Raw genomic sequence first — 13,177 nt, forward strand, 5'->3', positions numbered from 1 at the left:
TTTTAAAATTCAGCTGTGTGCAGTCACCACAGTGACACTGCACCTCCTGTCCTTGCCATTCTGAAGCGAGTTTGAACARGAAAAGTCAGGATTTTTATGTGTTACTACCAACAACTAGAAACATCCTTAAGGACTCAGAAGAGAAACCCACAGAGATGTGTGTGGCACATCACAGAGGTGTCACAAAAGGTGGCCTGGAGTCCCTTGATTCCCAAGGAGATTCCCACAGGGTGAGGTGACTGGAGCTCTGCCCCAGCCTGAGCCCAGCCTGACAGGACAGCTGGCAGGGACACAGATGTCCCATCGACTGGAGCCTGCATGTGGAGCCACTTCAGATCTGGGACTTGTGCTGGTCCACTGACCTCCCCCTGACCTCTGGCTCCCCTGCCAAAGCACTCACATGCTTCCAGGGAATTCCCTCTCGCTGGTACTCCTCCTGCTCCTGCTTTAGAACCAGCTGAATGAAGAGCTGCTGCAGTTTTTCATTGCAGTAATTAATGCAGAATTGCTCAAAGCTGCAAAAACACGAGAAGAAAAGGTGATGAGTGTTGAGGGAAAGGTAAAGGCACAACACTGGGCTTTAGAAGGCGGCTCACCTGTTATTGTCAAATATCTCAAAGCCGTAGATATCCAGGACCCCAATGACCGTGTTCTTGCCGTGCACTGTGGTGTCATAGTTCTTCACCTCGATGACATCGTTGATGTGGGTGACGATCCAGCAGAAGAGACGCTCGTAGATGGCCTGCAGGAAACACAGACTGAGGGCTCCTGCCTGCACTGCCCTCAGCTCCTTCTGGAAATGCATCACAGCTCATTCCAGGCCTCCACCAAGGCTGCAGGGAATGTTCTGCTGAAAGTGAGCAGCTACTGACTGGAGAAAATATTCTATGGAAGCATTTCTTTTCTTTTTTCTGAAACTCATTTATACCAAGTCCAAACCTCAGTGAGGTCACTGGGTGCAGCAGCTCCCTAATTTGATACCAGTCAGCYTTTCAGCTGCCTAATAAGAACCATTCCTGAGAACTATTTAACAATAGTGAAGAGCAAGTGAGAGGTCACTTACAGAAACTCAACAACTGAACACAATGACAGGAAAATAATCCTGTTCACCTTTCACAAAGAAAATGTTCTGTAGACAGAGATGTCTTCAAAGTCTACATGTTCAAAATGTGCTGTGAAGCTGGGTAAATAGATTATCTCKGGAAAAGAAGTTAATAATCAAGGACCTTCGTAACTCCATCTGTTCCTCCCTTATCATTTGATTTCTTAGCAGAGGAGGAACAATTGTCACTTCTGCCATCAGTACTCACTTTTCTCATGGAAGGTGTCCCTGCCCAGGCAGGGAGCTGGAATGAGATGATCTTTAAGGTCCCTTCAATGCAAACTATTCTATGATTCTTTTCAAATTAAAAAAGATAACACTTTGTATTTCCAACCTGAGTTATAGATGTTATAATTCTACTCTCTACTCTTTGAATTTAACTGCAAAATGAAGTTGAGAATCCCATTTCACAGGAAATTACTCCCTGTATAACATATTTGCAGATGCCAGCCCAGCCTGCAGCCCCTCCTTGGTGTGCCCGACACTGCTGTCTCTGGGAGCTGCTGGAAGGGCAGGGATGGGGCCGTGCCACAAAGCCCTCCAGAACTCAGGAGCACGTAGGTTCAGAGAGACATCTGCAGGATGGACAGCCAGCACTGGGTGTTTAGACCCACCCAGGAATCCTCATGGGACTGAGCACTGACAAATGTGCGGTTCTGACAGCAAGGCCTTCCTCGGGCACCACCGCTCCGGGCTGCAGTGAGAGCAGCTCAGCCCCAGGGCGAAGGCAGCAGAGAGGTGTTTGCTGAGTGTCACCCGCCTGGGCAGGGCAGGTGACTGGAACTGACCTTGGCAAAGGCATCCCTGCCGTAGGTGGCCTCCTGCTCCGTGTGCTGCTTGTCGATGACGTCCCTGCCCGTGGCCACCGTGCGGAACAGCAGCGCCTTCTCCACCAGCTCGGCCTTGGTGGACAGGAGCTCAGCAATGACTGACACCACCTTCCCATTCTCGATGATGGGAGTGTCTCCATCCACCGAGAACTTCAGGTTCCCCTGCAAGCAGCAGCATTTCTCAATGTGCCCTTTACTAACAGGGATCAGCACAGCCCAGGTCCATCCGTACCCCACCCGCTATTCCAGGCAGGGAATCTCCTGCCACTCTGGCAGGCAGGTCTTGCCTATTCACACACTCACAAAGCCCCAGCGTCATTGGGAGAGCAAAGCCTTTCCCAAAGTAAAGCATTCCTGCCCTGTTCAGCTCAGCTTTTGGGACAAAMAACATCAAACACTTCCTGAGCTTTAATCAAACACCATCCCAAGATTCAGAGTGCAGGGATAGGGAATCATACCATGTACACAACTGCTGGATGTGGCATTTGCCTTCACTGCAGCTCCCCTTGGGACAGCTGGGCGCAGTGCCACTGGCTCAGAGGGAATGGGAATGGGAATGGGGTGGGGAAGCTGAGAGGTCAGCGCCAGTGGACTGGACTGGCAGTGCTGCAMCACCACAGCTCTGCTGCTGGGTCCTGCTGTGCCAGGATTCAGCAGTGACAYCCCTGGGATCCTCAGGAGAGGGTGGTCCCCCACCCTGCCTGCATGGCCCACCCTGCTCTGCCTCCATTCCTTCCCTGCACTGCCATCCCATGGAGGAGAAGGAACAGGAACAAAGCTGTTCTTTGCCATCCTCCCCCTGCCCACTTCTCTCCTCAGTGAAACACAAGAGCTGAGCTACAGGGACACTGCAGGGGAGGAGGCTCTGGGGCTCYCAGGAGGATCCAGGAGAAGGAAGGATTTCCTTAGAACACAAACAATTAAGAGGTCTCCTGCRCTTCCTGTGCTCAAGCCTTCACCAWAAAGGGAAGCAGAACCACCGTGGTGATGGTGAATGTGAGGGCAAAAAGAGACAGAAGCTCCCATCTCCTCACTGCCAAACCCCAACAATTCCTTTTGCAGAACATTTAACRGCTCCCAGTACTTAGTGGTACATCTGGTTTGGGATCTGGAACATGCAGGAGTCCATGTGACCATCACTGCAGTGCCCTGCTCCACCAAGGGCTTCCTCTCACCACTGCAGCTGTGAACTGGACATATTTTCCCAGAATAAAGCTTCTGCAGCAGGAAAATCTGGGCTGCTGGCTGGTAAAGAGTAARGGCCTCCTGAGGAACAGCCCGGGGATGGAGACAGGGATGGACACCCACGGGTGGGGAGCTCACCAGGTGCAGAATGGCAGCCACAATTTTGTAGACAGTCTGGATCTCCTCCTGCTTGAAGCCAATCACTTTCATGGCGTCAGCGACCGCCTTGAACTCAGCCCCATCGTTGATGGAACACTGAGGGGAGAGAGATATTTGGGATGGGGGGATTTAATGGAAGTCAGCTGGGAGGAAGCAAGGATTTCACAAGCCCATGGGAAATAGAGACGCACTTTGATGTTTCTCAGATGCAAGACACTGTCATGAGGTTTCCCAGCTTATTCCAGTACCATCTTGCGTGCTTGGTCTCTGACCCCTATGTTGCACACACATATTCTGGCAGCAGGAGCCCCAGAAATCCACCATAGCACCATCAATTTCCCAGTGGAATTCACTGAGAAAGAGTTCACAGAAAATCCCAGAAGAACAGGGATGATTTGTGCAGTCATTTGTGCAGACCCTCCAAGAAGAGGCTGCAGAGCAGCAACAGCAAAGCTCTGGTCTCCACCTTTCTCAGGATGAGCCTGTCCCTCCCTCCCCTCGCTCCCTGCAGGCTCTTGGGTTTGTTTTCAATGCAGAATTTTAGGGAGTGACCAGGCATGTGAGAAGGTCTCTGGGTATCTGTACCAAAGTGTATCTCACAAAAGCACTTTWGTAGGAGGCCTTTGGTCTGGACCCTGCTCCTGAGGGACAACACTAGGGACAACTCCAGATGAATCTGAAGTGTCCAGGACCTTGTCCTAAAAATTTCATGAGTTTGTTCCCTTCTTTCCTGCTCAGAGTTCCCCCTTGAGGACAAGTSAGATATGAAGACTCAGTGCTTCAATAACTCAAAAATCCTGCTGCTGCTGCTGCTGCAAAAAAAAAGTCCTTATGGCTTTTTAGTGCAGAAAGCAGTTTAAGTTCTGTTATGGAGCATGGACTGTCTGCCACTGGTAATGGATCACATATCTACACCTGCATTTWTCAGCAAATCATTTTACTGCTGTTTATTAGCAGACACAATGCAGCATGCACGGGTGTATTTGTATATTTTCAGCAGAATACAGGTGTTTTTTCTATGACTCTACATTCGTGCTTTGTCGTGTAGGGCCAGAAACTCCATGACAAACAGCACAGCAGTGTCACCTTTCCTTATTCACCCCCACTGATCTCRTCTCCTGCTAGCTCAGCAGTGCTTTGAGCATTTCCAGCAGCATTTGCAATGTTCAGCTGTCCCTGAGTCCCCGAGACCCCTCACCTTGAGCTGTGCCCCAGGGCAGATGTAGCTGTAGGCTGATGTATCCTTCTGGAGATGCAGAGAACGCAGGAGCTGCTCAGAACCTCCCTGCAGGAGCTGCATGAAGAGTGTTTTAACAACAAATGGTGAATGAAAAATATAAAATCCTTCCTTTTTTTTTTCTCTCTCATTCATCTGCTTAGCAAGCAAAATCATAACAATATTAATTACTGCTTCAATATCTGGAAGCAGGACATAAAGTGTGTAAGATGCAGAGGCTGCACTGGTGCAGGGCTCTGCCACCACAAATCACTACCCTTTAGAGGCACAGCTGTACAAAACCCATCCTGAGCTCCCTCACAGACCTGTTCACACCTGTGCCAGGCCACAGCTGTGTCTTGGCAAGCACATTGCCCACACAGAGACTTTTCCTCCTGGAAATGACCCATCCGTGAGGAAAGTGCTAACATGCCATCATGAAGCACTGAAAAAGTGGGAAAAAAAATAAACAAACCTACCCTGCCCTCCCTGCAGAATCAAGGTTATACTAATTGGCTGACCATGACCCCCAAAGGACACCCGGGAACAACCACACAATGTGGAAGACATTAAAGAACACCCAAAAAACCAAAGAAAGTCAACTTGGTGTCACAAAATTACTTCCATATGGACTAAAGGCCTCAAGAGAAAAATAGAGGGATTAGACTTACTACAAATAAAACAGTGAGTCAAAATCCAATGTCCTACCATATTTGTTTAGTCAGCCTCCTTTTAAGTTTATAAATGTGTTAGTATGGGACTGGAGGACAGAAAACAATCCATCTTCCCAGGCTCCCTCCCAGCCCAGACTCCCACAGAGAACCAAAGAACCCAGGATCACCCAAGATGCTGCAAAAGGGAACCCTCTGCAAAGCCCAYGGTGGGGTGAGAGCCCTGAGGGCTCTGCCCAAAGTGCCTGGGAAAATGGGGACACSAAAGGAACACAAACCTGGTAGAAGGAGTGGAAGCTTCGTTCCCCGGGTTGCTGTAYGATCACACGGGACTGGGGGAACAGAACACAGAGCTGGGTGTCACTGGGATATCAGCACCCCCACTCAGGCACCCCAAATCYATCCCATCCCACACTYAGGCTCCTGRGAACACCATCATACACATCAAACCCTGGAGACTGAGGTATACAATCAAAAGCACCAGCTTCTGTAGCATCTGCARTGTCCTGCTTCCACCAGGAAGAGTCAAATAAAACATCATTTCAGTTTTAGAATTATTTAATCACTGGAAATGAAAAGCAGGGCTCTGTGACTCCAGACAAATGCTCAGGGCCTGGTGGTCACCACTCCTACCCCACCATGGTGTCAGGAATGCTCTGCCCTGACAAGGGCCTTGTTTTAGGGAGCTGMAGCTCCATTCCAGAATCCTCATTCCAAACCAATGTAAAACAGCACAAAAAGGGTTACATGCAGCAGACATTCAGCCAAACAAGCCAAGTATCCTTATTTTATGCTACAAGTTTGAACTATGAAGAGTGGTGAGGCACAAAGCTGTGCCAGGGGAGGTTTAGGTTGGTATCAGGGAAAGATTCTTCCCCCAGAGGGTGCTGGCACTGCCCAGGCTCCCCAGGGAATGGTCCCAGCCCAGAGGAGCTCCAGGAGCATTTGGACAGCACTGCCAGGGGTGCCCAGGGTGGGATTGCTGSGGGGTCTGGGAAAAGCTGGGGTGGCACTGGATGGTCCTGTAGGTCCTGTCCAACCCAGGATATTCCATGTTTTGATGWGTTCCTGCTGCAAAGACACTGTCTGTTACTGTGTGTGTCCAGGCCAGAGCTTTCACTGCTTTCAAATGGAAAGAAATTTAACTTGGGAGAAGTYAAGAATATGAAATAAACAATCAGGRTAAATAAATCATCAGGATTTAAGTCACTGCAGCTGCAGTCCCAGCCCTCTTTTTACATCAAAGTATCCMAAGTTAAATGTTTGGGTTTGTTGTTTTGTTTTTTAAAATGAAGTGTTTATTCTGAAAACAGACTACAGGGAAATAAGGGGAGAAATAAAAAAGAAACACAAACAAAAAAKGGTGTTGGCAGATGTGGTCAAACACGTAATCAAAGCCAGACGAGTCTCACACAGCAAGATCTGTTAATGGCCCACGCCTGCTTTCTCCAGTTTTACATRTTCCAATGTTTTCAGGCACCACTTAATGACATGAAAAAGAGAATTATGCTCAGGATCACTCTGCATATATAAAAACAACGCTACCAACAGCTCAGCCAAGGCTGTGGCCTTATTCCAAAATCACACTTCTGCTCCCTACAGCCCTGAGATCTCCTTCTCCAGGGAGAGCTCAGTGCAGRAATTACAGAGCAGGAGTTGTGCAGAGGGTGAATTGTGTCCAAAATAAAGGCTGAGATTAAACTTCACACACCCCCACACACAAACTCCTTTGGGTAACACAGTCCTGTTCCTAGTGAGCTGTGCAAGTTGTGGTGCTCCAGGAACAGGGCACTGCCAGCACTGCAGTGACTTTCCTGACTCCTGAGGAAAAATTCAGCCCTGGATTGATTTTCCACGCCCTCATACCTCACCTGCTGTTCATTTTTGAATGGAAAACTTTCTACTGGCAAAGCCTGGATTGCAAAAGTAACTCCAGCAAAAGCTGTAACCCTGAAAAGGTGAGCACCTCACCTTTTCCAGCAGGTAATTATTGATGTGCCCACCGATGGGGTCTCCCTTGAAATCGAAGTTGATGTCCATGTATTTTCCAAAGCGGCTGGAATTGTCATTGCGGTTCGTTTTGGCGTTACCGAAGGCCTCCAACACGCAGTTGGATTTCAGCAGGATGTTCTTCACTCTGCAGCAGGGATGGATGGAAAAGGGAACGGGGTGAGATTTCAACACTCACACCATGGGATTTTTTTTCCCAGCCATTTCTCCAGAAGGAGTCAGTGGCAGCAGTGATGCTCTTTGATGGCACATTTGGTCAGATGTGGATGACATCAGCAATCCCATGGGAAACCAGCTGGGAGCTGTCAGCAACACTCCTCAGAGAAAGCAAATGCTCTGCATCAAAGACCAGACCCCTCCCTGAAAACAGCACCAGAAATTCAATTTCTATACATCTTTGAATTCTAAAATCAGTTGTCTGAACTCCTCTTCAAGGCATTTTCAAAAGTTCATTTGAGGTAGGTTTAAGTCTGTTTCAGCAGAAAACCACATTCTTTGCTCCAGAACTTTTACTCCAGGACAGAAGGAGACATTTAGCAATTCAGAATCATGTGAGCCTGGAAGGTCATGAAATATGCTCCTTGCACTCACCATGGTGTTCTAGGCCACCCAAATTTCAGGCAATTTGCCCCAAGAAAAGTGATTTAGAATAATTTAAACTGGAAAAGTGATCTAGGATCATTGAGTCCTGCCATTAGATGGTTGATATTGGCTGGATTGTATTGCTAGATGTTTTCATTTTGAAAGTTTCAACTTTCAAAATAAGCTTTTCCATGTTATTTTAGCAATTAATGTTGCAAKATTCCCAGAGTAAAAGCAGCACCTGAAGGAGTTAAATATAAATCTGCAGAGACCATCTGCTAACGTGGTGCTCCAGAGTCCACAGAAAGAGATCCCCAAGTAGCAGAATTTCCCTTTTTTTCCAGCCCAGGCCTTACCTCTCCACCTCAGCCCTCTGCCCGGGGTTGGTGATGGCTGCTATGTACTGCATAATGTATTTACTGGCCTCAGTTTTCCCAGCCCCGCTTTCACCTGGGGGCAGAAACACCACGGTGACCAAACAGATGAAAAAAAGCAAAGCAAGTCATCGGACAGAAGACCTGAATTCTACCCCAATAGTGCCTGGGGGTTTCGATTTTTTTCTTTTTAAAGCAATCTTTGTGTGCACTTGGGAGCTTTTCTAAACACAGCCATAACCCTGCCTGGCTGCTGCTGCTGCTGCTGGGCTGGCTTTGAGCAATTGTGCTGTGAGATTTCACAGGTCTGGAGCAGGGCTGGCACACAGAGGATCAAAGGAATATTGTTAGAGGAGAAAGCATGGCCTGCAGCAGCACAAGAGGCCACTGTTCAGCACCCCAGGCCCGGGCTCTCTCCTTTCAGAGCTGCCCGAGCACGGGGACATCAAGGAAACCAAGTGCCAGGATCCAGGCAGGGATCACTGTGGTACCAGCCCTGCTCCCACTGCCGGAGCCAYGGCCTGCCAGTGGAGCAGGGAACAAACAGCCAGCCAGGGCAGGGACCAAAACCAGCAGCTCCTGAGCAGAGACAAGCCCAGCTCTGCTGATATCAGCTCCATTGATCCCAGGTCAACCCTGATCCCAGGTCACACCTGATCCCAGGTCATACCTTACCCAGGTCACCCCTGATCCAAGGTCACCCCTGATCCAAGGTCACACCTGATCCCAGCTCTGCTGATCCCAGGTCACTCTTTACCCAGGTCACACTGATCCCAGCTCTGCTGATCCCAGGTCACTCTTTACCCAGGTCACACTGATCCCAGCTCTGCTGATCCCAGGTCACTCTTTACCCAGGTCACACTGATCCCAGCTCTGCTGATCCCAGGTCACTCTTTACCCAAGTCACACCTGATCCCAGCTCTGCTGATCCCAGGTCACCCCTGATCCCAGGTCACCCCTGATCCCAGCTCTGCTGATCCCAGGTCACACCCTGGAGCAGACACAGAGCTCCTGCTCACATTACCCCTCTGCAGGCACAGATCCAGCTCCTGACTGGCACCAGCTCTTGAATGAGATAAGAAATAATTGCACCGGTCTCCACACACGGATTCAAATGCAAATGAGCAGCTTTAAGATTAATGAAGTTTCTTTTATAAAACGCTGTCATTAGSCAAACCATTATTCTCCTTCCTGGAGTTTCACACAGATCAAGTGCTCATCACCATGCAGAGCCCTCCCAGCCTACCTGAGATGACAATGCAGGTGTCTTTGGATCGTCTCTTCATGGCTTTGTAAGCGGCATCGGCGATGGCAAAGAGGTGGGGAGGCCGCTCGTAGAGCTCCCTGCCCTTGTACTGCTCGATGGTGTCCCGCCCGTAGATGTTGAGGTTCTTGTAGGGGTTCATGGACACAACCACCTCCCCGATGAAGGTGTAAATCCGGCCCTTCTCGAACCTGCTCAGGAGGAGACAGAAGGCAGCAATCAGACAAATGCAGAGCTCAGGACAGGCAGCTGCCCAGGCCATCAGGTGAAYTCTTCTGTCCATCACCCTATGGGAACACTGCAATAAAACCCTGGCTCCGGAATTTCCCCAAGCAGGGCTGGCCTAGCAGCAGGTAAAGTGAGACCTGAGGGTACAAGGGCTGCAAGTTCCACCACCTACAAAGGACACTTCTACCTCTGTTTCACTTCCAGATACGTGATATGGAATTTACTGTTCCTACAACTGCCAGTAAGTGAACACGAGTGTGARGAGCAAATCTAATCTGCTTCACAGAGGGGATTGGCAGGCAAATTCTTTTTTCATGTTCTGTAGCTGTCCATGACCCAGCTCAGGCCAGAGGAACAGAGGTTTGGAAGTTCTCACTGAGAGGTCTAATCACACTTGAAAGTAAACAAAGACAGAAGCYCAGGAGGGAACTGCAGCCTCTCAGCTCTACCCTTTTTGCTGGGGGGCACTTTGGCATCATCACTGCTGCTAAACCAGAGGGGAAAATGTGTAAGAATGTGTGCAAACAACCCTAAATGACACCATTCCTATCTCTCCTTGGCTCTTCGATTCTTTCCGTAAACAAGACAGAAAATAACCTGATGCTAGTTTAAAAGAAGTGTTCAAGTTAGAAGATGTTTCCAAACAAATTCCCATTTCATTGAAAGTTACTTATCGGGAGAGCTCAAAATAATTCCAGATTAACAGCTGAGGAATTCCCATAGCATTTGTTTCTCAGGAGGAGAAAGGACAACAGCAGGTTTAGGGATCAACACACAAACCCGGGATCTCCAGTGCCAATCCCTGTCTGCAGCTGTACTTAAACCTCGGGACATTAGATGGCACCAGAGCCCCTCCACAGAGCCCAGGAGCCTCGGATCCTGATGRACTCGGGCACAAATTCCAGCATTACTTTGTTGAATTTATTATTACCACCCCCATGTGGTGACAGCCCTGACATTTTCTATTGTTCATTTGAGAATTTTCTGCAGCATCTTGGCAGCGTCARTTTTCAGCAGGTGTAATAAAACTCAAGAAATATCATCCAGCAAGCAGCATTCCACTTTCTRGAAATGTTTGTGCCTCCAGTTTCAGCTTCCTCCTGGAATACTGCACTGAAAAGACACAAGAATTGCAAAACCTTCTCTTGTTCCTGCATCACTTTTAACGGAACGCGTCCTGATATGCATTTCCTAAAGCATTACTGAGCTTAAAATRAAAAGGTATTTATGTTTTTGAGATACATGCTGTTYGAAAGGTACCAGTAATGTTTCAGAAAAGATAAGGTCAACATAATTAGCAATACCAATACCCCTAAATTTAAGTTTTTGGAAGATCCCAACCAGGCAAGGGTGCAAAGGGATCAGCTACCAGGGTGGGAACCCATGAGGGACTCTGCATATACAGGGGAGAGCTTGAAAAACCAAACCCACACAACAGTGTTGCTATTAAGGAGATCAAGTCACACAGGGACATCAATATGTAATGGAAACCACTACAAGGACACCACAATCAGCAGAATGCTCCCACCTTTTGGAGATGGGCACCCAAAAAAGGGGAGTTACCCTGAGGAGAACACACAGGCTGCTCTCCCAAGTCCCTGCCGAGCAGCACAGAACTGCAGCTCAAGGCACTGCTGATGCTGAAAATAAAGATACAGCAGATTGTGGAGGAGGTTTTAAGCCCCATGAGCAGCTGGAGAGTTCATGGCCACACAGAGGGTGAGGGGGGTCATTTCAGCTGAGGAGAAATAAAGAAACAAAGGCCATCCCTGCTGCAGTGTGATGCCCAGGCACCATCACAGCACCCAATACTCTGACCTCTTCCTTAAGTAATGAATTATGTAAACTTGCATTGCCAGAGCCCAGTTTCAGTTTCCTCCCATGACAGTTCASARTCCCTGAGTGAATGACRGAATCRGRGAATATCCTGAGTGGGAAGGGACCCCCAAGGATCACTGAGTCCAACCCCTGGCCCTGCCCAGRCACCCCAACAATCCCACCCTGTGCATCCCTGAGTGCATYGTCCAAASGCTCCTGGAGCTCAGGCAGCCTCGGGGCCGGGACCATTCCCTGGGACAGGGACCATTCCCTGGGACATTGTTCAATGCCCAATACCCTCTGTCTCTAAGAAGAAGCTCCAGGCCGGGCCCTGCCAGCCTGGCCCTGCAGAGCCGTGCCCCGGAGGGGTTCCAGCTGGGATGCTGGCACAGGCAGCAGGCTCACATCCTGCCTGTCACTTCCCCCCAGCTCAGCTCAGACGACAGATCCCACACTGGGCCTCCAAACCAAGTTCTGCAAGCTTTTACTGGGCTCTGATGAGTTGTGTCTTCAASTCTGTGGCAAGAGGCAGATGGAGATGAGGGGGAAGGATCCATCTCCCGGCTTGACAAACAGGCACCTCTCCAGCCTGGCTTTAGRGATACAGAGTTTATGAACAGCTGACACCCCCATTTACCTCTCAGTTAGTTCATTTCTCTTGATTTCCTAGCAGCAGAGTTAGAATTGCAGAGCTGTGCTCAGACGTTCCCACCAGGAGCTGCGGCTCCTCACCCCTCCTGGCTGATAAAGCCCCTTTTCATCCCGGAGCGTGGCTCAGCACAGCAGCAGGCCAAGAACAGCAGGGCCTGTTTTCCTGGCGGCACRGCTCCGGTGGGAGAGCCGGCTTTGCCTTGCCCATGGAGCTCTCAGGAAAACTTAAGAAAACAACCCATGAGGGCAGCACAAACTGCGAGGTTCGAGCTGTGTTAAATCCACGATTCCTCTGCAAGGCAAGGTTACAAAATAAAACCACAAATCCATTTGGTGCTTTTCACAGCCAGCACAGTCATTTTAGTGCTGASGTGCAACACACAGAACTGGGGTTTTGTTATTCCAAGCAGCACCAGCGCAGTTCCTCGATAAAAGGAACCCCCATATCCACTCCTGGGGTGATTTTGACCCCCACAGTCAAACCTTGTTTTGTGTCTCATGGGAATCACATCAGCTTGTGCCCCAACAAAACATTTYCCTGTAATAATTCCACTTGAATCATTCCTGTATTAATGTCACAGAATCACAGAGTATTGTGAGCTGGAAGGGCCCCCAAGGATCATCCAGTGCCACCCCTGACCCTGCTCAGACCCCCCAACAATCCCACCCTGTCCATCCCTGGCAGCGCTGTCCAAATGCTCCTGGAGCTCCTCAAGGCTGGGACCATTCCCTGGGGAGCCTGGGCAGTGCCAGCACCCTCTGGGGACAGAAAAACCTTTCCCTGATCCCATCCCAAATCCCCCTGGCACAGCTCCAGCCCTTCCCTGGGTCCTGTCCCTGCTCAGAGGGAGCAGAGATGTGAGCTGCCCCTAGGGAAGAGCTGCAGCCCCAATGAGTTTCCCTTCAGTCCCCTCTCTCCAGTAGCTCAGCAGCCAAAAGAAAATCACAGTATTTAATCCTGGTGGGTTATTTTGAGGAGGAACATCAGCTCTTTCACAAGAAGTTTTTATACCAGTTTTTATTACCTCATTAAAACATCAATTGCTAATGAGAAAATAAAAAACAGTGAGTCACAGAATATAAATCA

The 13,177-nt window shown here is 49.2% G+C and overlaps 1 protein-coding gene across 1 annotated transcript in view; it reads right to left on the bottom strand.

The window, feature by feature from the left end:
- Window positions 1–9,676, bottom strand: part of MYO1D (myosin ID) — a 114,637-nt gene extending 104,961 nt beyond the window's left edge. Inside the window, exons 1-9 of the mRNA XM_057383169.1 lie at window positions 9,376–9,676; window positions 8,112–8,205; window positions 7,135–7,300; window positions 5,442–5,495; window positions 4,475–4,570; window positions 3,256–3,372; window positions 1,891–2,094; window positions 597–742; window positions 401–515 (exon numbers count right to left, since the gene is read on the bottom strand). Coding sequence (XP_057239152.1) covers window positions 401–515; window positions 597–742; window positions 1,891–2,094; window positions 3,256–3,372; window positions 4,475–4,570; window positions 5,442–5,495; window positions 7,135–7,300; window positions 8,112–8,205; window positions 9,376–9,676 — 1,293 coding nt within the window. The remainder of the gene's footprint in view (window positions 1–400; window positions 516–596; window positions 743–1,890; window positions 2,095–3,255; window positions 3,373–4,474; window positions 4,571–5,441; window positions 5,496–7,134; window positions 7,301–8,111; window positions 8,206–9,375) is intronic.
- Window positions 9,677–13,177: the final 3,501 nt, after the last annotated feature.

Source organism: Malurus melanocephalus, unplaced genomic scaffold, assembly GCF_030028575.1.
Source record: "Malurus melanocephalus ecotype Western Australia unplaced genomic scaffold, MMel_1.1 scaffold_613, whole genome shotgun sequence".
NCBI lineage: Eukaryota > Metazoa > Chordata > Aves > Passeriformes > Maluridae > Malurus > Malurus melanocephalus.